Source organism: Gopherus flavomarginatus, chromosome 5 (assembly GCF_025201925.1).
Source record: "Gopherus flavomarginatus isolate rGopFla2 chromosome 5, rGopFla2.mat.asm, whole genome shotgun sequence".
Taxonomy (NCBI): domain Eukaryota; kingdom Metazoa; phylum Chordata; order Testudines; family Testudinidae; genus Gopherus; species Gopherus flavomarginatus.
Genome location: NC_066621.1, coordinates 50,391,487 through 50,417,954, shown reverse-complemented (window position 1 = coordinate 50,417,954; position 26,468 = coordinate 50,391,487). Strand labels below are relative to the sequence as shown.

General features: G+C 47.0%; 2 protein-coding genes across 3 annotated transcripts in view; both read right to left on the bottom strand.

Moving 5' to 3' along the window:
* Positions 1-26,468, bottom strand: part of LSP1 (lymphocyte specific protein 1) — a 512,003-nt gene that overhangs the window by 126,991 nt on the left and 358,544 nt on the right. The window lies entirely within an intron of this gene.
* SYT8 (synaptotagmin 8) lies at positions 10,566-21,762 on the bottom strand. Its single transcript, XM_050953728.1, has 8 exons — positions 21,635-21,762; positions 19,499-19,656; positions 18,492-18,587; positions 17,855-18,022; positions 16,371-16,538; positions 15,211-15,328; positions 13,969-14,102; positions 10,566-12,860 (listed from the first exon to the last, which is right to left on the bottom strand). Exons 1-8 carry the CDS (start codon positions 21,747-21,749, stop codon positions 12,627-12,629), a joined length of 1,191 nt encoding a protein of 396 aa, XP_050809685.1. The 5' UTR covers positions 21,750-21,762; the 3' UTR covers positions 10,566-12,626.

Sequence of the window (26,468 nt, the reverse complement as noted above, 5' to 3'; positions counted from 1 at the left end):
AGCAGGGAGATGGCAAGAAAACTGGTTGCCCATCTAGTCCCTTCCAGGACCCAGAGAGAACAAAGCAAAACCCAAAAAACACAAACAAAGGCTTCCCTCCACCAAGATTTGAAAGTATCTTGTCTCCTGATTGGTCCTCTGGTCATGTGTTTGGTTCCCTGTTTGTTAACCCTTTACAGCTAAAAGAGACATTAACCCTTAACTATCTGTTTATGACAGGGTGGGACTACAAAGAGGACCTTACTTTGACATCTTGCCCTCAGCTCTTTACTTTCTGGCTGGGGCCCTTCCACTCATCCAGCTCTGCAGAGGGAGACAGTTTCTGCACTCTGAGCCCCAGTGGAGGTCGCTCTGCAAGCAGACCTGCAGCCTCCCTGTCTTTAGAACAGTATCTTGACGTGCTGGGTGGGAGCATTACAAGCAAAGCAAGTGAAGACATAGTGAGAAGCTTTTAACAGGGTTTTATGGAGCCCAGGAGCCTTGCCTCTAAATGAAGTTGTTATACCAGAGACAACTCTATAACAGAGTGGGGAGCACATATATTCAGAGAGACCCCTGCTGACCCTCCATACTGTTCCTTCCTCGTCTGGAGAGTTCTTACTTTGATTCTTCTGGCAGCTGTCTCCAATCCCACCCATAGCTAAGAGTTTTGGAAGAGGGGGTGTCTGCTTTACAGATGCCCCCAGTAGACATCACCCTGCCATGAGCACAGGTACCGCCAGCCTACCAGAGTGAACCCCACCTGCTCCCACACTCTCCTCCACTCTCCATCTGACAGCAAAATCCACCTACTGAGGAAAGTCTAAAATATAAAAAGGCGGGAGGGAGAGAGAAGGGGACTTTGCTTTCACTGTGACCATTTATGGGATAAGCGTAAGGCTAGGGCTGGTGACTTTCAAGCTGAGAAATTAAAAAACAAGGGCCACGGTGGAGGATGAAAGAGAGAGAAAACGGTCTCACCCATGACTTTGAGAATAGAACTCACTGGAATGGGAGTCGCTGGGGGGGCAGAATACACTGTGGTCTCCATTATCTGCTATCATTTACCTAAGGCTCTCGTGAAACAGGTTTGTGATAGGACTAAAGAGGTCATTAGGGGTTAGAACCTGACAGCTCCAACAGGGATGACACAGCGGGTCAGTGCATTAGCTATCAGCTTTTAACTTGCAGGGAGACAGCATCAAATCTAGTTGAGGAACAAATGGAAGGATTTGGTCTCGTCCATGTCCCTAATGGAGGTTAGGTCACTTTACAAAAACCACAGAGTCTGGCATGACATGCGGATTCTATTAAAGATAAGGCCAGGGCTGGAATAACTGGCTGCTGCAGTCTGGGACTGAGTGGTATTGACAGAACTTGGAGGGGAAGGGAGACTAGAACAGCAAGACAAACCCAAGAAAGAAACCAACAGGAAATGCAAGACAAACCCAAGAAAGAAACCAACAGGACTCCACTGGCCATCACATACAGCCCCCAGCTAAAACCCCTCCAACGCATCATCAGGGATCTACAACCCATCCTGGACAATGATCCCACACTTTCACAGACCTTGGGTGGCAGGCCAGTCCTTGCCCACAGACAACCTGCCAACCTGAAACATATTCTCACCAGTAACTGCACACCGCACCATAATAACTCTAGCTCAGGAACCAATCCATGCAACAAACCTCGATGCCAACTCTGCCCAAATATCTACACCAGCGACACCATCACAGGACCTAATCAGATCAGCCACACCATCACTGGTTCATTCACCTGCACATCCACCAATGTAATATACGCCATCATATGCCAGCAATGCCCCTCTGCTATGTACATCGGCCAAACTGGACAGTCTCTACGGAAAAGGATAAATGGACACAAATCAGACATTAGGAATGGCAATACACAAAAACCTGTAGGAGAGCACTTCAACCTCTCTGGCCAAACTATAGCAGACCTTAAGGTGGCCATCCTGCAGCAAAAAAACTTCAGGACCAGACTTCAAAGAGAAACTGCTGAGCTTCAGTTCATCTGCAAATTTGACACCATCAGCTCAGGATTGAACAAAGACTGTGAATGGCTTGCCAACTACAAAACCAGTTTCTCCTCTCTTGGTTTTCACACCTCAACTGCTAGAACAGGGCCTCATCCTCCCTGATTGAACTGACCTCGTTATCTCTAGCTTGCTTGCTAGCATATATATACCTGCCCCTGGAAATTTCCACTACATGCATCTGAGGAAGTGGGTATTCACCCACGAAAGCTCATGCTCCAGAACGTCTGTTAGTCTATAAGTGCCACAGGATTCTTTGCTGCTAGAACAGCAATGGAGAACAGAGGCACAGTGGCAGAACGGTGTAATGCACATTTATACAGCAACTCTCTGTACTGTACTTGGCTCACAATGCATTAGAAGAGTCCCTTGCATCTGTTAGCTCTAAAATTTCACTCTCCAGGCTATGAACTGCTCGAGCTTGGTGTAAACATCAATGATTTCAAATACCAGGAATATTTATTATCTGTGTTACGGTAGTGCCTGGGAGCCCCAGCCATGAACCAGGGCCCCACTGTGCTAGGTGGTGTACAAACACAAGCCAAAAAGGTCCTCCCTGCCCAAAAGAGCTTATATTTCTTACCTGTAAGGGTAAGGTTCTGCCTAGCCGCTGTTCGGGCGGTCCCAGAGCTGACCGCTGTTCCAGCAGCCCAGGGACTGCTGCTTCTGCTCTGGCAGCAGCAGAGCTGACCGCCAGCAGCTGCTCCAGCCCTGCCACTGCTCCTGCTTCAAGGGCTGACCACTGCTACTTCAGCCCCAGAGGTGCTGACCCAACCTCAGCTGCCGCTTCAGCCCTGCTCTGACTACCCGGGGCTGACAGCTGCTCTAGCCCTGTCCCAGAAGAAGTCACAGAGGTCCCGGAAAGTCACGGAATCCGTGACTTCCGTGACAGAATCGTATCCTTACTGATCAGTGTTTCTCGGGTGCGTTGGTTTTTCAGATGGTTTAGCACTCTATGATTTCTGTGTAGCAATTCCCCATTGAGTTTAGCATTCAGCTAATTTCTCAGTGCAGGTGTTTCAGTGAGATTAACAGAGATTTCTTGAAGGAATATTTCTCTTAGACCTGAACATTCATAGCTCAGACCCTTAACCCTGCTTTAAATCCTATGGAGAACACCACAGTTTTCTAGCATTTTCAAATTATTTGACTCTATCTCTCTCCCCAAAGGGGATAGCTGTAGCAGAGTCAGAGCTCGGGAACCTTGCACCAATCCTTCTGAGGCACTTTAAACACAGGGGGAACCATAAATGCCTTGTTTGATTGCATTTTTATGGCCCATATTAACTAACTGAATTACCTTCCACCTGTCACTTTGGCTCTGTTAATCCAGTGAGCTCTGTGCAATCTGCTGGTTTTCTCTTCACAGGCCTGATCCTGTTCCCACTGATATCAATGGAAAAATTCCCAGTAATTCCAGGATAAAGTTCAGGGATTGCCCTGCATTCTCCTTCCCTCAATTAGTCCTCCCTCTTGTAGGAGGCCCTTCCTGCCGTGCAGAGACAGCTCCGTAACCCTCCCCCAACACACATATATTCACCCCCTGCAAGAGCCCCAGGCAGGCCCAGGAGGAGTTCTACACATTGTGTATTCCCTGGTTGTCACCAGGCCTATAGAAGCTATTGGGCAGCTGGGTACAAGTTAGGATTTAGGCCAGGGGTTGGCAACCTTTCAGAAGTGCTGTGCTGAGTCTTCATTTATTCACTCTAATTTAAGGTTTTGCGTGCCAGTAATACATTTTAACGTTTTTAGAAGGTCTCTTTCTATAAGTCTATAATATATAACTAAACTATTGTTGTATGTAAAGTAAATAAGGTTTTTTTAAATGATTAAGAAGCTTCATTTAAAATTAAATTACAATGGACTGGTGGCCAGGACCCAGGCAGTATGAGTGCCACTGAAAATCAGCTCACATGCTGCCTTTGGCACACATGCCCTAGGTTGCCTACTCCTGATTTAGGCAAAGGGAGCCCTTATACTGCCCCCCTTTGCCCTGGGACGTATTAGCCCCAAAAGACTGAGCTATGCCGATTTCTCTCCTTGTGTAGTAAAGCTTGTTCCATTGCAGAGGTCAGAGATGGGATTTGTTACTCCCCTGGAGAACACCATCTGTTTCCTAACACTGTCTCGTGTAGCTTGCAGGCTGGGACTCCAGAGAGCTCTCAAGCTGCTTGAATTTCTCCAGGGTTGAGCTCATAGTAAAAAAATGTCTGTGACCAGTGGGTGTGTGACATGCAACTAGCAAAGTGGCACATTGGTTGAGCATCCATCTGTTCATCAGAATTTCAGACTCCTCTCAAGAGAGCTGTTTTTGTGTAGTTTAAGTCTATGTTATTTTGACTCTGTGACTGCATGGTTTAGCACTAATATACAATGGCAGGTAGATATCACATGGACGGAGACCTTAGAAATTGCCAGAGAGTGATTAGAGAGTTTGAGGTGCCTTTTTAAAAGCTGGAGAAGAACATTTCCCTCCCTACCATTTCACTAAGAGTAACAGTAGGAGTGTAGTGTATTGTCTTCTGTCTGGGGAATCTCCAAGTACTAGAAACATATTTTTGATTGTTAGAAAGGAAGGATTAAAATTCCTGTTTTACAGATGAGGAACTGAGGTACAGAGAAATCAAATGACTAACCCAAGGTCATACAGAGGGTCTAAGGCCAAGCCAGGATAAGAACTCAGCCCTTCTTAGTACCAAGTGGCTACTTTAACCACAAGCATAGGCGCCGACTCTGTGGGTACTCCGAGCTGGAGCACCCAGGGGGAAAAATTAGTGGGTGATCTGCACCCACCAGCAGCCAAACGCCCCTCCCCCTCATCCCTCCACCTCACCTCCCCCTCATCCCCCCCTCCCTGCTCCTTCACCTACCTCTCAGCGCTTCCCACCCAGCCGCCGCCAAACTGCTGTTTGCCTGGTCTGGGAGGCAGGGGAGGAGTGGGAATGTGACGCACTCAGGGCAGGAGGAAGGGAAGAGGCTGGGCTGGGGCAGGGGTCTGGGGAAGGCGTTGGAATAGGGGAAGGGAGGGGCAGAGTTGGGGCAGGAACTTTGGAATGGGAGCAGGTAAGGGGTGGGAAGAGGCTGGGCAGGGGCAGGCCTCATGAAAGGGGTGGAGTAGGGGCAGAGAAAGGATCGGGGGTGGGGGTCGAGCACCCACGGAAAAGAGGGGAAGTCTGTGCCTATCAGCACAAGGCCATCCTCCCTCCCATTACCAAGATACCATCCACCAAGGCTTCATTCAGGCAGGTGGATCCTTCCATCACAGCATGAGACCTTTTCTTTATGTTCAGGGGGAAGAAATCAGAAGAAGATGAGCTCCCTGAGCCATGCACCAAGCAGCAACAGGCAGGAAGAAAAAGAACCTAGCCAGAACATAAGGACAATGCACTGTAAGGTTCTCAAAGCCATGTGGAAAACAGCATCAAAATACAGAGGAAGAAAAAAATCCTTCAAAAGTGCATTAAAAACTAAAGGGTAGGTGGTTTGACTTGCCACAGATGATACTGAATTCTTCTCTCACAGTTAAATGGCTCAGTTCCCTCGTCTTGGGTTTACCTTGTATAGAGAACCCTCTCTCCTCCCTGTATAAGAATGGCCATAGTGAGTCAGACCAATGGTCCATCTAGCCCAGTATCCTGTCTCCCGACAGTGGCAAATGCTAGATGCTTCTGAGGGAATGAACTGAGCAATTACCACATTGTCCATTCCCTGCTTCTGGCAGTTAGAAGTTTAGGGACATCAAGAGTATGGGGTTACATCATTTGCCATCTTGGCTAATAGCTACTGAGGGACCTATCCTCCACAAACTTATCTAATTCTCTTTGGAACCCAGTTATACTTTTGGCCTTCACAACATCTTCTGGCAAGGAATTCCATAGGTTGACTGTGCATTGTGTATAGAAGTACTTCCCTGTGTTTGTTTTAAACCTGTTGCCTATTAATTTCACTGGGTGACCTCTGGTTCATTTGTTATGGAAAGGGGTAAATAGCACTTCCTGCATGCTATTCATGATTTAATAGACCTCTATCATATCCCCCCATTAGTCATCTCTTTTCTAAGATGAACAGTCCCAGACTTTTTAATCCTTCCTCATATGGAAGCTGTTTCATACCCCTAATCAATTTCTCGCCCTTCTATGTACTTTTTTCAATTCTAATATGTCCTTTTTTGAGATGGAGCAACCAGAACTGCACACAGTATTCAAGCTGTGGGTGTACCATGGATTTTATATAAGGGCATTGTGATATTTTCTGTCTTATTACCTATCCCTTTCCTAATGGTCCCTAACATTCTGTTGGCTTTTTTGACTGCTGCTGCACACTGAGCAGATGTTTTCAGAGAACTATCCACAATGACTCCAAGATCTCTTTTTTCAGTGGTAACAGCTAATTTAGATCCCATCATTTTGTATGTATAGCTGGGATTACGTTTTTCAAGGTGCACTACTTGCACTTATCAACACTGAATTTCATCCACTATTTTGTTGCCAAGTCACCCAGTTTTGTGAGATTGCTTTGTAACTCTTCACAGACAGCTCTGGTATTAACTATCTTGAGTAACTTTTTGTATCATGTGCAAACATTGACACCTCACTGTTCATCCCTTTTTCCAGATCATTTATGAATATGTTGAACAGTATTGGTCCCAGTACAGAGTGGGGTCCCCCAAAGATATTTGCCTCTCTTCTCTGTAAAAACTGACCATTTATCTACCCTTTGTTTCCTATCTTTTAACCAAGGATCTGTGATTACAGTATCTTCCCTCTTATCCCACGACTGCTTATTTTGCTTAAGAACCTTTGGTGAGGGACCCCATCAGACTTTCTGAAAGTTCTACACTATATCCACTGGATCACCCTTGTGCACATGCTTGTTGACTCCCTCAAATAATTTTAATAGATTGGTGAGGCATGATTTCCCTTTACAAAAGCCATGTTGACTCTTCCCCAACATATTGTGTTCATCTACGTATCTGATAATTCTGTTCTTTGCTATCATGTCAACAAATTTGCCTGGCCCTGAAGTTAGACCTCCAGCCTGCAATCACCAGGATTGCCTCTGGAGCCTTTTTTTAAAAAATGGCACTATGTTAGCTAACCTCTCGTCATCTGGTACACGCAATAGATTACAAACTACAGTTAGTAGTTCTGCAATTTCATATTTGAGTTCCTTCTGAACTCTTGGATGAAAACCATCTGGTCCTGGTGACAGCACCAGCTCCCTTCTATTCTCATGCAGATGCCCCTCACTTTTGAAGATCCATGGAAAATGCCAGACAATTGTTTGAAGCCTCAGAACCACAGGCTTCCTACAAGCTACTTCACAAGGAAACAAGTCCAGACTGAATAAAGGATGAGGAGGCCCTGTCCTTCTCCAGTTCAGTGCTTGTCCACTAGCTGAGGCAAATGTTCCAGCTCTACAAAGTAAGACCTCAGGTCCCGCAGCCAGTATTCACAGAACTATTGAGGAATAAGAACAGTGAATACCTCAAACACACCCCCTCCCTGGTCACAGCCTGGAATGCCCATCCCCTCCCCACTGCAGCATATCTCACCTGGCATAGTGGCCCACAGTGACAGGGTGTTTTCATCTTGACCCAAAATGGCCACAGGATAACATTGAATTGAACCATCTGTAGCTTTTTCTCACGCTGCCCAGCCCTTCACTCCATCTTTCACCTTCTTTTTTCAGTAAGTATTGTTATAGCAGATTGTGGCGCTCATATACTTAGAATTCTAAATTCCTTTTCTTACTGTGTGAGCAAATATTTCCTAGGAAGATATGCTGTGCGGTTGCTAGATTGGGTTATGCAAGGTTCTGTGCAGGGGCAGCTTGAAGAGAGAGGGAGCTGGGCAAGCAGCAGGAAAGCTTGCTCATTATCTTTGTCTCTGAATAGTCAATTCTTGAGGCAGAGTTGCTTCCTAGGAATCAGTCACTGATGTTGGGCTGAAATTCCTGGAAGCAGGGATTGACCTACATGCTGTTTGACCACCTTTGTTCCAGGACTGATGTACATGTGTAGATAAAGCAAGTTACAGTTAGAATCAGCCCAGATTCTGCATCACTGATTTTGTCGCTGCTGGGAAACTGACCAGTATTTTATTCTCCATCTCCCTCTGCTGCTTTTTATTCAGATCCTCCTCAACAGAACAAAAACCCAGTAACAGCCAGCTTGATCCTTCAAGGCCAACATTTACAAAGGAATTTGAAATTAGGCACACAGATTCACCCTTCTTTAGTGACCCTGACAATCCCATTGCCACTGTACCAGCTGAAATCACTACCCACTATAGAATGGACCTAAACACCGCACCTTCACTCCAAGATGAATTCTGAACTCTGCATCCATTTATAAACGTTACCTTTGGTACAGTCCAGTCTATTGTCACTTAAGCCTGAGGCTTTAATTCGCTGCATGTCAGTTCTACAGGCATTTCTCGGCTGATTTATTTTACCCTTTAGTTCATTAAATGTACTCACTATATTCCATTTGCCCACTATAGGCCTCACTCTACTTGCTGCATCAATTTCAGAATGATCGTCTCGTTTTTTTCCAGCTTGTTCAATAATAAGTAGCATTAAACTCAGAACATTTATTAAGGATCCTGGACAATGTTTTTTTTAGTCAAGTTCAGGTTATTAATCTCTATTACAGTTTTTCTCAGCTTTTTGCACCTTGTTGGTATTTGTTTAACTCTCTGCGAGCCATTCAGTGGAGCTCCAGATAATTTAAGTTTAATTTTCTTCTCCTATAAATCAAAGTCTTTAATGTCTTCAGTTCTCTCCTCCCCAAAGGCAAGCAAGTTGCTTGTCCTTGCAGGTCTTTCTCCATAAGAAACAGAGCCAAAATCAGAGGCAATATGTGATGTTGGTATAAATTAGACTCACCTAAAACTCCCTTACACTTTTGGGACCAATTTTCCAACATGCTATAGCTGTTCTGCTCTGCTCTAGCAGTATAGTTCAGGATCAGGTACCTAAAAGATTCCTCCTTCATAGGGAAATACCCAGATGGTGTAGAGCCATTGTAATAGCTGCCATGCCAATACCCAACCCTGGCCCCCAGGGATGTGACCAAAGAAAAGGGAAGGTGGCCTTCGTGCATCTGCATCCTGCTGACACAGGCTACTGAAACAGTCCTTGGCATAGTTTGGAGCAGCCTGAAGGCTGCTCTAATTTATGCTGGAGAATCAAACCTGGAGCCCAATTATCAATCAGTAATCAGCAGGCTCTTCTGCTTGCTAGGGCCAGCCACTGGCTAGCTGGAGATGGAGAACATTCTGTTCTCTTTAGAATCTTATTCCTCACCCACATCTGTGGCATCTGAGTGCCTGGCAGAATTAGGAAATTAACTAAAAAATTAGCTTTTCTTGGAGAGAGGAGATTCCATGATTCAGGGCCACCCAGCCCTAGTCCAAGTTAGGGCTGCAAAAGTACAGCCCTGATTTACCCCAGCACTGGAGGATCCTTCAGGGCAGTCTGTTATCTATCCAGAAACAAAAGAATTCTGGCTTCATAGGACATGAGAGAACAATAGCCATAGCAAAACTCCACAAAGGCTGCTTTCATGTAACCCACAGAATGCTGGCATTGGTAAGGACATCAGCCATCTGAAGGTTGTGTAGGTCTGGAGAGTCTCCAATGGCTGACACTGATGCTGTGCTTTACTTTGCAAGGCCACCTCTCCTGTGATCAGCCCCAAGTTGTGGGTTCTTTCTGCATCAGCACCTGATGCCAGACCACAGAAACCTAGAGCTCAGCAAAGAGTGGCGAGTGCACCTTAGGAGTCAGCAACATCAAAAGCTGCTACAGGGACCAGATCCTCCACTGACTGATGTCACTGGAGTGACACTTAGACCAGCCAAGGATCTGGTCCCAAATCCTGTCCTCTTAGTATTTGGCATGGCAAGTCAGTAAAGGAGGATATAATATTTAACTGTTCTGTTTTAAATTCTCTCACTTTATCATTTACAGTGATCTGACTCCTTAAACTGTTTACTGAAAGATTTTCAAAAGTGCTTGTGGGAGTTAGGCGCACAAATCCTATTGACCGATGTTCCTGATTCCCTTTGGTTACAGTAAGAACTACTAGTGTAAACCCACTGAGGTCAACAGCGCTGCCCCAGGAAAACATGTGGCCCAGATGGCTTTCTCCGCAGCGGAGAAGGCAGAGTGAACTGTTTTAACGTTCTGGATTTTATTGCACTGTACCTCTGATGTTTTTCTAGCACAGGTATTTTTTTAATTATTACAGTTAAGAATTATTCATATTATGAAGGCCCCTAGGATCCCCAGCTGAGCCGGGGGGCCCATTGTGCTAGGCACTACATGCACATAGAGTAAGAGTCTATTCAGTGTTCCCCACAGCATTTACCAAGATGCAGTTTGCAGGGGCGGCTCTAGGCATTTTGCCGCCCCAAGCACAGTAGGCAGGCTGCCTTCGGAGGATCCGCTGGTCCTGCAGCTTTGGCGGACCTCCCGCAGGCTTGGGAAGCCACAGGACCAGCGGACCCTCCACAGGCACGCCTGCGGGAGGTCCACCAAAGCCGCGGGACCAGCGGACCCTCCGCAGGCAAGCCACTGAAGGCAGCCTGCGTGGCGCCAGCAGAGCGCCTCCCATGGCTTGCTGTCCCAAGCACGCGCTTGGCGTGCTGGGGTCTGAAGCTGCCCCTGGCGGTTTGACACCTGGCCAATTCTATCTTCTCTCAGTTAGAAGACCTGGCTGGCAAAGGCAGACAGAGGTGTCCCGTGGCATCAGGGTAAAACTCACCGGTGGTCTCAATCTAAAACAAAGAACCCCTTAAAAATCCCCAGAATGAATGGCCCCTTGAAATGCAAACTCAAGGACCAGGAGAGATATGTCCCCAAGGACGCAGCACGGCACCCTTAGCAGTTTTCTTTCTAGCCTGAGCTGATCCAGGTGTCTTTCCTCATTCAGGGGGGGAGGCAGGCAGGCAAACTCAGTGGTTTGAGCATTGGCCTGCTAAGCCCAGAGTTGTGAGTTCAATCCTTGAGGGGGCCATTTGAGGATTGGTCCTGCTTTGACCAAGGGGCTGGACTAGATGATCTCCTCAGGTCCCTTTCAACTCTAAGATTCTATGGAGTGGGACTATTCTGTCCTGAAGGACCAGCAACACAGGAGGTCTCAGGTGTGGGCAGGGAATCCCAGCCAGTGCTGTTCTGTCAGCCTAAACAGCTGTTTTTTGTTTTAAGCAGAGGCTACCATGGGAGGGAACCCACTTCCCAGCATGTTTTGAGGGAGGCTTTTCCCTGCCCAACCTCTCAGTATTTCCCACCAAGACCCCAACCTTCCTGGTCCACACAGTCCACCACACCACAGCAATAATGAAGCTTGTGTACAGCATTGAAGCAGCCCTCAGCCACATTCTTCACTCAGGGCTATAGACTGAATAGCCCAGTGCTAAGCAATATGCCACAGAGTGTTGGGAGCGCCCCACTGCACTCCCACAGAGAGCAGGCTTCTCACTCTCACGAAGAGAAAAGCTCAGAAGTACTAGAGGAGCCTGTCAGTGTCTATATGCTGCAATCAAGGGGAGTTAATCCATGTTAAATACAGCAGCAGCATCAGGCCAGGTAGGGAGAGCACACTGTAACCAACACACACCAAGCTCACTGGCTGTGAAGTGGCTCCTAGAACTGAGGACGGGATCCTCGCAGGAGGTCTGTCTAACTAGGTACATAGCCCCATGACCTTTGTGTCAAAGTGGGTGCCCCACCCCACGCCTAGGAGGTAGGGCAGCCCTAGTATTCCCATTGAGAGACTAGGGGACATGCCTAAAGTCCACTGGAAGCCTGTAGCAGAGCAGAGAATTTAACCCAGGTCTCCAATGCCTTGACTGCAAGTCTGTCCTTCTGCCCCTTAGTTTGAGGACCAGACTCCTTAACATCATGTCTTTCCATCTAGGAATGCTCTCCCCCTGAATAAAATGTGATTATGGATGATCTTCCCACCTGGCTCCTTCCAGTAAGAAGCAGCCCATCCATCCGTGCCAGTCCATTGAACCGTGTTGCTGCTATTGTGCAGGTTTGTGTCAAAGGAAGTGTCATCATTGCATTATTTTCAGTCGCATGTATTTCTCTCTCCTAGACACTGTGGAAATAACCCACTCCATTTGTCCGTACATTGCCAGTATCCCCCTCCTCACGCGAGGCCAGGCTGTTTCCAGATCCCAACCCACTCTGCCTTGGGCACACATGTCTCTGCATCAACTCTCAACCCCAAAATTTAGCACAGAGACTTGTTCCATGCAGTTCCCTCCACTGGCTCGAAGAGGATAGTTATGCTGGGGATGGATTGTAGGTTCTGGTGCTCTCAAAGCTCTTGTCATTACCCTAAGGTGCCATATGCATGAGTGACCAGCTCCCAACATGGCTGGGGAACTTGGTTCTTGCTCACTTATATTTTGGCTACAAATCTAATTGATACAGATTCTTCATAGCAAAATTCTCCCAACTCTCCCAGGCCAGGCACTTCTTGCCTTTCCTTGGCACTCCAGACCATCCATCCAAGCACACCCATTGTCTCAGGTTCCTTATGATCCCAAGTGGAGAGAGAGATAGAAACCTCCCTTTATTTGCCAGGCAGAGGCAGCTTGAAGTGGGATTTGAGCCGCAGGGCATTGTCCACTTCTTCTACCGGCTGCAGGCTGTGCCACTGGGCGATGGGTCGGCGGGGATTGGCCAGCATGTCTGACCAGTGGCGCAGCTGGTTGCCGGTGGCTCTGCAGCCCAGGAACAGCTTGCCAATCTGTTGGTTCTTGGTCACCTTGTCATGATCCCAGACTGAAATCACCAAGTCAATGTTCTGGAGGGAAGACACAAATGGAACAGGTGAGAGAGAGAAGGAAGGAGGGGATTGCATGGAAAGGGAGAATAAAGACAATAGGGGGCAGATAGTAAAGAAGCAGAAGAGGGCAGGCAAAAGGATTCAGAAGAAAAGAAAATGAGGGAGCATGGCTAGAGAGAAAAGGGTGATTTTCCCATAGGGATTCCATTGTAAAATGTTTTAATCCCTTCTCTCTGGGATGGATATGTTCTCTGTCTCCTAAAATGTACCACTGGCCTCTGAGCAGGTTGGCTGGGGCTGCCTATGGAGAGGCATGTATGCCTCTGCATGAGTGTGTATAAAATCAGTCAGGGAAGGGTTAAATGGCTATTGTAGAGCAGATGCAGCTGGGTTTGTTAACCCTACATGCTTAGTGGCCCTGTCCAAAAGGCGGAAGAAGCCAGCCATGACTGGGGTTGGGCTGATGGGACAGACTGACTGACTGGCATGCATCCCCACCCCTTCTGGAGAACAAAACATGAACTGGGATTTGGCTTATGCTTATCCCCTGGAAAGGGAAGGGCTTGGAGGTTCAGCTGGTTTGGCTGGGAGGGTCATGTTCACACCAGGGAGAGGGAGAAACCACTCTGAGATGCTTCCCATTCCTTTCCGTTACCTCCTGACCACTCCCCTGCTCCCAGCTGTGCTACAGAAAAGTGTGAGAAATACAGTATCTGGGTCTGGAATGAAAAATGCAATCAGCAAGGTCCCCTACACATCCCCAGTGTAAATCCAGGGTGCAAGATTTCCTCTGAGGATGACAACATCAGCCAAGATGGGGCAGCACCTGAAAGCCACTCGCCCTCCTCACTCAAATCCTTCACCTTCCTGAGTTCCAAACTCCATGTCTGTCTGTATTGCAGGAGACTCCTGTATTGTAGGAGACACCACATCATTTCCCTTAGCCTGGCAGAGCAACTGAGCAAGACCAAGCCACCATCACAATGGCAGCTCATGGCACCAACAGGACTAATTTTTTTTTGTTAGTACTCTCAGTTATAGCAGCCACTTCACAGCCAGTGACCTTGGGTTCATTGCTAGCAGTGGTGTCTGTTTTTGAATGCTCTCCCTGGCTGGGGAAACCTACCTGGATCTGGTTGAAAGGCACCTCAAAATTAAATGCCTCATTGAAGTAGGGGCTTAAAGTGCTCTTCTTCACACCTGTCTTCTTCTTCTTCCATTTCTTCTTGTTCAAGATAAGCTGCACTTTGACGAAGGGGTCTGAGAAACAAAGAAAACGTAGGAGGGAGTGGAGGGCATGGCCAACCAGTATCATTAATGCTATCCCTTGTTGCAAAGATTTCCACAGCTTGCCCATGAAACAGCTTCATAGAACATTGGCATTCAGAATTCTGCTAGCTTTCCTGGGAACTGGCCTCTGCATGGCTTTGCCAATGCACCTCAGTCCTGACCTAGAGGGCCCACTGCTGCTGTAGCCCACGGTGTTGCCAGTACATCTCGGTCCCGACCTGCAGCAATCCCTGCTTTCCCAGCCCTGGGCTTCCCCTACAATTCAGCCAGTCAGCCTCAGCCCTGATCTGTGATATCTCCTGCAATTGCACACAGCTCTGACAATGCACCTGAATCCCAACTTTCAGCCCTTTGCCCCATCACAATGGTTGTGATGGGGCAAAATGAGGAAGAGAGGTAGACGCAAAGGAGAGGCACAGGACATGGGGCGTCTAACCTCATATGCTAAGGGGTTCCTTTAAACACAGAATGGAATTGCTCCCAGCCCCATACACACAAAGGAGGTCTATCCTGAGCCCTTTCCACCTACAGACACAAAGTGCCCACACAAACTGTTTGGGGTTGCCCCCAGAGCCCTTCTCCTGAAGACAAATGCAGAAGTTACCTATTTGTACAAGCTTTTACCAAACGGTGTTACAAATATATGTTTGCAGTGTTGTTGTAGCCATGTTGGTCCTAGGATATTACAGAGACAAAGTGAGTGACCTTTTTCATCAGCAGAAGTGAATCCAATAAAAGATATTACCTCACCGCTTATCTCTCTTGCAAATATATGGTGTAAGTGTTGGAAACTGGAACTAGACTATCAAACTCATTCATCCTCATCACCTGAGGCTGAATTTGAAGCCACAACTCTTACCGTTGGCGTCTTCTGTATTTCTGTCTGTCTTATCTCCACTCCCATATAGCAAAAGGAGTCAAGCCTGAATTGTGCTGGGGCAGAGACAGACCTGTGTCTAAGGAGAACCTATCCAGTTGGAGCTTATCTGTCAATGCAGCGTCATGGTGTGTCCTTGCTTGTGTGCACCACACTCCCGAATCCCTCACTGTACAATCATTGTGGCCCCTTCCTCTTTACCTGATAATCCACTTGAGTCCATCCTCTTGAGCTTCTTGGCTTCCAAGATCACCACAGTGAGCTTACTGGTGCTGGGGATGTATCGGAGTGAGAAACATATCTCCCCAAGGCGCTCTTGCTGTTAGAAACACAAAGTCAATTAATCTTATATTCACTGAATTTTACCTTTTCCCCCTCTATTTGCAAATAATCTTCAGATACACCAAGAAACTGTCCAGTTTTATAACTAGACAAAATTAATAGCAAACTTCTACTTGTTAATTAGGAGTATTAAAACCAATGCTACAAACTATAGTTCATGCTGTAACTGATGGAACTCATTTACATAACTTATGTAACTATTTTATGTAACTCTAATTACATAAGTGGTATAATTTACAGTGAATAACCAGCACGGCATGAATTTTGAACTGTAGATTTGACTGTCATCTTCAACATTTGCATTTCACACTGTTTTGGTTAGTAGCATTTCATCCAACCAGAGAACAGAAACAATTCCACATTGCCAATTCTTGTGATTTATATCATGAGTCTCATAATATTTGGTGCTTTTCTTAAAACCCCAGTTCCTGGACTTCTGTCATTATAAGAGAATTTCCATTTTCAAACAACTTTTTAAAAGTACAGTTCTAGTCTTCTTGCCTCATGATTAAAGAGGAAAGCTTGAAAATGTGAGTCTTAAGGGCTCAAAAAGCAAAACAAATAAAAAGAACCCAACGTTTATTATTTTGAAAAATCTCATGGTGGTGGGGGGGGCGGGGGTGCTGACTCATGACTTTTGACTGCTTGGCTTAGCCATCCTGCTTCTGTAATCAACCATCTCAGCACTCTTCACCCTTCTGCATCCCTTCCTCACTTACTGGCTCATTGCAGGGCACGCGGAGGGAGTAACCTCTGTTCTCCTCACTGTGGGTGGAGGGGAAATCTGAGCAACCAGGCAGACTTTGCGCCCGTGTGCAATTAAGTAAGGGTTGCAACAGTTCTAGCCCAGGGAACTTCAGCAGAAGTACTTGCTGACAAGAGAAGCGCTGCTCAACACGAGTGAAAGTGGTGGAATCAAGATTTCCATGGTAAGATCTGTGAGATATTTTGCCACTGGTTCAGTTTCCCTCTGCCCACTTGCTGCTCCCCTCACTCCAGGGTTTGACTTACATACTCACCTCCATCTTACTGGCAGCGGTGAGCTCTTGCCACTCCTCAATCACGTGCTGCAGATCGAAGTCGCCCAGAGGCAGCCGGACCTCGCCGATGATGTCGTGTTTGGCAAAGCGGTTGAAGTCATAGATCTGCATCACCAGAGTGGACTCAGACATCTCCGCCTGGGGAATCTGCCCGAGAGGAGACAAGAAAGAATTGCAGTGGGGGAGTTAACGATATTACTGTCGTGCTCTTCTGCTGGCGCTCTGTCTCGTGAGTCTGGGGAAGCAGACCTGTAACAGAGCTTCCCTCGCTCCATTGCCACTCCCTTGTGCTAAAGGCACATTTGGGCTTGGGCAGGCTCTCATCCTCTCACAGAATGAGAGTCAGCCTCCATGGTCATTCAGCACTAGGATTCCCAACAAGCTGCTCTGCTAGCCGTAAGCCCTGAGCAGGAAGGACATCTGAGTCCTGGAAACCAAAGGAAGGAGGGAAGATTTGTTACCGGGATCATTTGCAGGAGGGACCAATGAGAGGTGGCAAGTCCCCGTTTCCCACTCAGACTCAGCAGAAGAAACTGGCAGGACACAGCAGTGTTTGTGCAGGAGACCAACGCTTTACTCCTGCAGGTGTGTGTGTATGGTGCTGCACAACAGGGAGAGCAAATTGATTGTGCTGCAGCACACACATGAGTGAGGGATTCAGGGCGGGCAATGGAGAGGAGTGTGACAGGGCACTATTAGTAGCACCCTGGTTGCTGCAGCACTGGGACGAGTGTAGGCTTCCTTAAAGCCAATTTGTCAGTTTCTGCTGGGGATTAATGAACCTTGGGTGGTAATTGCTGGGCTAAAGAGGCAATTTGGCTCAGTAATGGGGAAGATGTAAGTGGGAGGAACAGGAGCTGGGGGAAGTTCAGAGGGTGAGCCTGAGCTGAGGAGAGATGACCGTGTAGAAGTCTCCTCCCACTGTATAAGCCTGCAATGCATTCTGTCATACTGTGTAAGTGAAAAATAAATAGCCACATGGTAAAAGGGTAACAATCTGGTGTGTGTTGGTAGTTAAAAGAGCGAGAAACAGGCCAGGCAGTGTGGCACACTGGGTAGTGACAGAGCCGCCTTGTGATGGGGAAAAGGTGTAAGTATGAATGTAAGAAAATCTCAGACCCTGTTTCTTTATTCTCAAGAATCCAGGGCATAAAAGGGGATATGTGGGTAAGAATGGGTGGGCCTGAGGACACATCCATCTTCTGCGTCTCTCCTCCTTGGCCTTACTCCTGCCACAAAGCAGGAGGATTTTGTTGGACGCGCAGCAGTGCTCTCACTAATGGGATCATGTCCTCCTCTTGCTCACCTGTTTGCCTTGCTTTCGTACATGCCACACTCTTTATCTGCGCTGTGCAGGATCAGCACTAGCTACTTGACGTCTGCTTTCAGCTCACAAGCAGTGAGTCAAGAGCAATTTACAGCAGCAATCTGGATGAGAGGAAGTAGCTGAGAGTGTTTCTCACCTGGAAGGTGAAGGTCTCATTGAAGACAGGGTTCAGTGTCTTCCTGTAAACCTTGCTTTCATACTTCTTCCTCATATCAGATGTTAAATAGACAATAACATATGGGTCAGAGGTCCCCCCACTGTCCATGGCCTTTAAATCTGCTGCCTGCTTCACTCCAACCTTCATCTGAAAAATATCAACAGCAAAAGGTTATTCCATGTAAGGAGAGAGAGCTGGCTCAGCTTTGCAGCCTTCCAGGTGACTGTAGGCAAAGTCTGTTGCAACTGGACACAGAAAAGCATGGTAGGTGCTTGTTGCAGAAATCAGTGTTGGAGGTGCTGTTATGGATCAGTAGCTAGGAAGGCAGAAGGGACCCTGATGGCCAGCTGGCGGGCTAGGACCTACTTAGTATCTGCAGCTGTGCCCACAGGTTTAGGGGAGGAACTGGAGCTGTGTGCACAGCAGAGGATCAGCATGCTGGCTGGCTGGTGTGGGTGTGGAAAATGTGATGGGCAAGGGAAAAAGGTGCAGAGCTGGCTCTGAAAGGAGAGGGTTTGGAATGCTATGAAGGAGAAGAATCTGACAATGCAAGAAAAACTCATTTCCTGCCACTTCCTTCAGTACTAGTAGCTCACCCTGGCGTAGCAAGTCCTACCTCCTGGCTACGGAAGTTATACTCCAGGGAATACTGCAGCCTTCCTCGCTTGTCGTTCTCCAGTCCGGACTCCAAATCTTCCATGTCTGGCTGGACCTACATCAAGAAAACAGCAGAATGTCTTCCAAGATAACAATGCTCATGAAGGTTCAAGACTGGAATCTTTGGTATTTCTCCATGGCTGGAGACGAGGGGCAACAATGCAGTTCTCTAAGCATGTCACCATATTCCAGAGATGATGCTGTCAGCCCAAGCTGCTTGCTCCTTCCTGAGCAGATAAGAGTGAACCCCAAGCTCATTACACTGTACTGCAGTGTGGTGCAGTCCTGGAGATCACTGTTTTAAAGTCATGTTTAGATTGTGACAAATGATGAAAAGATCCCTATTACATTCTGCGAATATGAGTCTGAAGACCGGCCACATTGAAGTGAACCAAGCAAACAAAAATCAGGACAGCCTCAGGATTATGCAAGGCTCCATCAATAAGCCCCAGTAGTCCAAAAAGGGACGCTGGTACGTCTTATTCTGCCACACTACACATAGATCTCTCTTATGCTGGCTGCTCCCAGGCTCAAAGACAGACTGCATCATGTACTTCTGTTTTTCTTCCTCTGTTTCCTCTGTTTGGAGCTCGTGAAAATGGGTAACTCATAGCACTAACTAGAACCATAAAGTCATCAGACAGGTAGGTGCTGGGGAAGTTCTCCATAAACATCTGTGCTAAACCATCCTCATTCTGGCCTGCAGTGCACATTGCTAATTTAGCTTGAGGTCATTTCTGAACAGAAGCTGCCCCAGTTGGTGATCGGTCCTGCTTTGGGCAGGGGGTTAGTCTAGATGACTTCCTGAGGTCCCTTCCAACCCTGATATTCTATGATTCCATGGCAAAACCCGTAAGTTCTTGGCTCTCCAGCCTTGTTGCTCAGCTCACTAGAACATGCTGCTGCTTCTGAATGCATCTACCAGCTGTGGAGTAAGGTAGAGGAGGGACAACAGGAGGAGCATACCAGACTGGCAGTGGTGGAGCCATTGATGTTTTGCAAGTTGAGTTTCTCCTTCTTCTTGTGCTTCTTCTTGCAACAGCAGCACTTGATGATGCAGATGAGGAAGAGGATGAGGAGAAGGCCTGCCGCGACTGCGATGGCGATGAGAGCCCATTTGGGTACTGTTGCACCGTTTTGGAAACAAAGAGAGAAAATGGGGTTAGATCACTTTTTAATGGCATGCCTGTCTAGATAATACCTGTTTCTAGGGAGAGAATGTTATCAGGACTCCTGAGTTATCATCTGAGCCCTGGGAAAATCAGTTAAGGACCAAATGGTGGACTTTAGGCACCTACATCCACATTTAGGCATCTAAATAAAAGTGGTCAGATTTTCAGAGATGTTGAGCTTTTGCAACTCCCCCGAACTAACTCAGAGCTGTGTGTGATCAGCACTTCTGAAAATGAGGCCACTGTGACTGATGTGCTGGAATATGGATTAATGAATTGTCTAATGCTTGGCACATCCACCTGAAAAGTCTGGCCTTATCACCTCTGTGCCTAAGATCCCTAGCTGTCGGGGTGGGGAGGGGGAGAATAACCCCATGGAGATGGATTGAGTGTCACATCCTGCACAAACACTGCCATGTCCTTTAAATCCCACCTGCTTATATCCCGGCAGGTTCCTTTACGTGCTTCCTGATCATCATGGGCTTGGGAGAGAACAAGCAGTAGTAAAATGGGGGAGGGATAGCTCAGTGGTTTGAGCATTAGCCTGCTTAACCCAGGGTTGGGAGCTCAATCCCTAAGGGGGCCACTTAGGAATCTGGGGCAAAAATCTTTCTGGGGGTTGGACTGGATGACTTCCTAAGGTCTCTTTCAACCATGATATACACAATCTATAATAAAGGGGTTGTGAATATCAGATCCAGCAGTGGCACATACTATGTTCCCAGCCATCATTAAATGATGTGGCAGAGGTGCCTCTGTCTGAAGAATCAGTGTAGGTCAGCATGACAGAACCAGCATTGTAGCTGGGGGAATTTGTAGTTACTTAGAGGTTAATATGTGGGCTCCCAGCTGAGCTATATTTGTTCTAAAGATCAGTTTTGCTAAGCTCTTATACTCATGGTCAAATTTCGCCTGCAGTTCTGCAGCAATGGGACTGGCCTGGGAGTTCACTCCCTTAATGCAGAAATTTGCTGCAAAATACAAACTTTCACTTTGGAAAAAGAAATGTTCATGGCTGAAAAAACTAAAGGTACAGAACATAACCGGATGTAACAGCTGCGCTATTGCCTCCAGGAGTCCGGAGACAGCCTGGAACAATCACTCTCTGACAGCCATGAACCACTGTGTTCATCTCACTAGGATTTTATGTCTGAAACCTAAAGATACCAGTTTCCATGGTCGCATTGTTCACTCTTTCCTGGCTGATCTTTCTATAGAAACATCCAGCTAAACACCTCCTCTTGCCACCCCAAAATAAACACTATGCTGATTGTACGGATCATTTTTAGATTTAGTGGGGTTAACAGCAACCTAAATTTTAAAAGTGTATCAGAAACTGCCACTGGAGTGCAGCACAACCCAGGAATCAGGCCACAGAAGTTCAAGCCCTGCCCTGGCCAAGGCCCTGGTGCCACGCTTATGCTGTACAGCCGAACACAACCTTAAAGTGTGGTGCCACTAGGTGGCTCTGTCATCATTTCCTAAATTCTCCCTTTCTTCATTGCTCTTTCTAAGGTGCCCAGTGGCTAAGGAAACCCCCATTCAAACTTGGTCCTTAGGACAGAGTCATCAAATCAAGCCATCCTGTTTTTGAGTTTTCACTTCAGATCACCATTAAGTGGAGCTGGAGGGGTGAAAAAGACTAAGGAGTTGGTTTGGAGAAGGGACCACTAGACTCTGAGGCCAGGAGCAGTGTCCTCAGTCTGCAGCGTAAACCTTCATCTCTCCCTGGCTGCTGCAGAGGTTCAGGGGAGCTGAAGGCTTTAAAGCTTATGGTGGCAGCCATGGAGCTTTGGCTGGTGGCAGCCCTCTGTGAGATCAAGGGTAAGTCAAAGAGGAAGCGTGGTTGACTCACGATGAATTCAGCAAATAAATTAATCCCTGATGAACCCAACACTTGTGCCCACTCTGCCACCTTTAATTTACTCACAAGGTATTTTGTTAATAATGCCATCGATGAAGCCAGGCTTGGCAGTAGTCAGAGCAGCAGTCGTAGTGAGGGCACTAGGGGCAGTAGTGCTGTTTGAACTCATTTTGTTAACCATGAGTAGGTGTGGGTGACCTGAAGAAACAAACACGATAAATGGGAAATTAATTTCCTTCGCACTGTTTGTCTCTCCAATCCTGGACTCCAGTAAGAGTAAATACAAATAAAACATGAAACAAACATAGTAAAATATGGACCAGATCTCCTCTGCAATAATGTGATAATTTGCATTATAATATTCAACCACTAGGTGTCTCTGTGTGCTGGACAGAATTCCAGGGTACGTCTAGACTACCCGCCATATTGGCAGGCAGCAATCGATTTCTCGGGGATCGATATATCGCGTCTCATCTAGATGCGATATATCGATCCCCGAAAGCACTCCCGTCGACTCTGGAACTTCACCAGCGTGAACGGTGGTAGCGGAGTCGACAGCGGGAGCCGCGGATGTCGATCCCACGCAGTGAGGACGACAGGTAAATCGATCTAAGGTACTTCGACTTCAGCTACGCTATTCATGTAGCTGCAGATGTGTATCTTAGATCGCTCCCCCCCCAGTGTAGACCAGCCCCCAGACAGGTTGTAGTCCCTGATAAGCAACAGAAGACGGTACGTCTTCACTACCAGCCGTATTGGTGGGTAGCAATCGATTTCTCAGGGATCGATATATCGCATCTCATCTAGACGCGATATATCAATCCCTGAACACACTCCTGTTGACTCCGGAACTCCACCAACGCAAACGGCAGGAGCAGAGTCTACATGGGGAGCTGCGGACGTTGATCCCGCACCGTGAGGACGGTAGGTAACTCGATCTAAGATACTTTGACTTCAGCTACGCTATTCACGTAGCTGAATTTGCGTATCTTAGATCGATCCCCGCCCAATGTAGACCAGCCCAGAGATAAAGTTGGTACCCAAGCTATACGGAAGTCTGTTTGATTCTGTCTGTCATCTGTGCTTTTGTTTAATAAATGCCTCCTATTTGAGAAAGACTGTGATTCTATGTAATGTGACTGTCTCCTCCTAGAGAGAAACTTCTGGGAAAGAGACAGGGAGGATGAAAGCTCCACTTACACTCATGGCGCTTACCTGCAGCCATTGCCTCAGGTGGGAGAGATTTGAGGAGCTGGAGGTGTAGGAGTTATGCTTCCTCCCAACCCTACAAATGTCAAGGATCCAGGAGGAAAGGAACTTCCTTCTCCACAGAAACAGGAGACATTTGGCACTGACCTCTCCCTGGGGCAGCATGGCTGGAGCAGGAGTTGCGCTTGCATTGGCTGGATCCCCTTGCTCAGTAGCAGCCTCAGAGAGGACCCGCAGAAGGTAATAGATGATGGCAGAGAGAGCAGTTTCTCTTCTGCTCCGTTCTCTTCCTTCCCCAGCCCAGCTCCTGAATTCTGTTCATGGGGCAAATGAGTATCCACATGAAGCAATGGAGGGGGAGATAGTGGAAAGTCAGTGATCTGTGCATGGATTGCCCAACTCTGCATACAGAATCATGGGCCCCTTGCATTTATAGTGCACCCATATGTCCCTAAAGATTCCAACATGCTTGGGAGGTGTTACAAACCACACAGACAGACCTCTGTTTTCATTCACTGAAATGCAACCCCCTCTGGGGTGGAAAGTAAAAGAGGATTAGAAGCAGGCTGTAACTCAACACTGCAGTTGAGCACAGGAAGTGGAGAACACAGTGTCCAACTGAAACCACAGCACGTTAGTAAACTTGGAGCATACTAGACACTAAGAACTGCATCCTAGTACACCATCTTCGTTATGATGCTGTGCAGGATCTGGGAGCCTCCAGCCCTGAGACATGACTGCATCTTTGCCTCCACTATGTTAATCATAGCCTCTAGCACTGGGTTAGCATCTCATTACCTTTATAGACATGCACCATGGCATCAAGTATTGGAGCCTTAATCCCCAGGCCGTGACTGCATTAACGTGGCTCTATGAGAGCATTGCATCTGGCACCCACCAGCGTGGAGACACAGTCATATGGCCAGTGGGACATTACAGCATGGCAGGTGGAAAGAAAGGAGAATCATGTCATCCATGAATGTCCAGTGTGATGGGGCAAGGCCAGATGGCTACAGTAAAGTACTGAGGAACAGGTATGTTAGCCCCAGGCTAAACAAATCCCTAGGACCATGGTAACCAAATGGCAGTTGCTCCAGGTTAATCAAGGCACCTGGGACCAATTAAGATCTTTCTAGAAGGCAGTAGGGAGAGCTACTTTGATTAGAACACCTGCAGCCAATCAAGGCAGGCTAATCAGGGCACCTGGGTTTAAAAAGGAGCTCACTCCAGTCAGGTGGGGGAGGAGTCAGAGGAGAGGAAGTGTGTGAGAGGAGCTAGGAGCAAGAGGCACAAGGGTCTGAGAGGGTGTGCTGCTGGAGGATTGAGGAATTATCAGACAATCAAGCATTATCAGACACCGAGGAAGGTCCTGTGGTGAGGATAAAGAAGGTGTTTGGAGGAGGCCACGGGGAAGTAGTCCAGGGAGTTGTAGCTGCTTTGCAGCTGTTACAAGAGACTCTATAGACAGCTGCAATCCACAGGGCCCTGGGCTGGAACCTGGAGTAGAGGGTGGGCCTGGATTTCCCCCAAACCTCCCAACTCCTGATCAGACATGGGAGGAGTTGACCCAGACTGTGGGTTCCACCAGAGGGGAAGATCACTGAGGTGAGCAAATCTGCCAGTAAGCACAGGACCCACCAAGGTAAAGGAAGAACTTTGTCACACCAAGAACCACACATCAACCTTTTTTCCAGAATTAACAGGAAGAGATTTATTATTAAATGAATCAGCAAGGAGAAGAGAGGTTTGGGATGTGTGTATGTGAGGGTGCTAACAATGGGCCAGGCCCCATTACTCAGCTGAACAGTAACTCTCACAACTCATCCCATTGACTTCAATTATTTATAGGACTATAGCACCAAGAGATGCCACCAAGATCAAGGCCTCATTGTGCTAGGTGTTTTACATACACATACGGAGAGACAGTCCCAAGCCCAAAGACCTTACAGTCTAAATAGACAAGGCAGACAAAGAATGGGAGAAACAGAAGCACAGAGAAGAAAAGTAACACACCTCTCCTGTGTCCTGGGCCAGTGCAATAGCTATTTGACTGTATTGTCTCCCCTGGGGGTAACCATGAATAATAGCTCAGCCTTGTGTGCAAAGGGGTCACAATCTGGCCTAATGTTGGCTGAGTAGGAAGCAAAAGGAAAAATTGCTGTGATAGTGAGTCAGCAATCAGAAGCCCTTAGTAGGGACTTCAGCAGGAGGCAGTGTGTGCTAGTGGATGGAGCACTGAACTGGGAGTCAGGAGACCTGATCTATTCCTGGCTCTGCAACTGCCCTGCTGGGTGACCTTGGGCAAGGCACTTCACCTCTGTGCCTCAGTTTTGCCATCTGTAAAAGGGGGATAATGATTGTGACCTTTGTAAAGTGCTTTGAGATCTGCTGCTGAAAAGCTCTAGGTGTTATTAATATTATTACTAGGAATGTTTACACAATTACAATAAACAAGGCCCTTCCCCCAAGCAAAAGTGGGCAACACCCGTCCATGAATGTGTTGGGTGCTGGCCAGTCAATAATCAAAGCCAGGTGTGTGGATCTCCTCCCTGGAATAATATTAATAAATGGCAGGACAGAATGATGTGATGGACACTGCAAAGTATGTGCCTGTCTACCTTGGCTCCCAGCAGCCACTTGCTGAATGTGACCATGTCTGCATTTAATGAGAAAATGCAAGTTTATATTGCCTGCCACGCTGCCACTCAGCAAAGAGACAAGTCATGGGCAGAGAATATTCCTAAAGAGAAACTTCCCTTGGCTGAGTTTTGTTGAGAATGTTTCATAACAGTAATAAATGTACACAGAGCTTTGTGTTTTCAAAGTGATTCACAAACCTCAGCTAACGATTTAATTAAATTCAAGGCTAGTATAACTTGCAGTATAGTAGTACCTACAGGCCCCAACTGAGATCAGAGTTCTGCTAACACTGAGCACTTTTGAAAATCCCATGTAAATTTCCAAACATCAGGCAGGCAGAACAAAGAATGGACTCTATTCAGTGCTGAAGAAAGGCATTTCAGAGTTCTGAGCACACATTTGTCTGAAGTAAAATTACTCCAAAGCAGCCATTAGAAAATACTTCAATTAATTTTGTTTTAACTTCAGTGAAAAAACTCTTTAATTTAAATATTCCCCTGCAGTGACAGCAACCCTAACCAGCTGCTAGTGCCTTGAACCAGAAAGTGAAAATTATAAACAAAAGTGAAAGTAACCTGTGCAGTTGTGCCTCCAAGCTTCATGAAATGCAAAAAGAGAATCCATATAAATAGTGCAAAGCGAATTAGATTTTTAATGGTCTTGCACTTTTAATAATCCAATATGGTGTGTTCAGTAGCCCAGGTAAAGAACATTGGGTTTCTAATTGTGTACACTTCCCCCCTGAAATCTGTGTGTAAACTGTCCCATTAGAAACATATTCCCATTCACACTTAATTTAAGAAAGCCAGTGCAGGAATTTCTACTGCCTTTGTTGCATAATAGACTTCTACAGTGATGCCCAAATTTCTGGACTTTGGCTCAGACCACGCACCCAGACATGGGAACAAAAATGCCACTTACACCCCTATGCCTAAGGCAGCAAGATACAGGGTCCAGGTATTGTAGAGATATGTTTATGAAAGACTGTGATTTGGAGTTGCTCTCTCATAAGGGACAGTGTTGTGAGTGTGGGAATTCAGAGATGTCCCTG

Excerpts from the sequence above, each read along its gene's own strand:
- SYT8 (XM_050953728.1), bottom strand. The coding sequence starts at position 21,749 with ATGGTTAACAAAATGAGTTCAAACAGCACTACTGCCCCTAGTGCCCTC. Across the intron at positions 19,657-21,634 it reads CATTATTAACAAAATACCTT|TACCCAAATGGGCTCTCATC; the intron begins GTGAGTAAATTA and ends ACGGTGCAACAG. Across the intron at positions 18,588-19,498 it reads GCTCCACCACTGCCAGTCTG|GTCCAGCCAGACATGGAAGA; the intron begins GTATGCTCCTCC and ends TTCTTGATGTAG.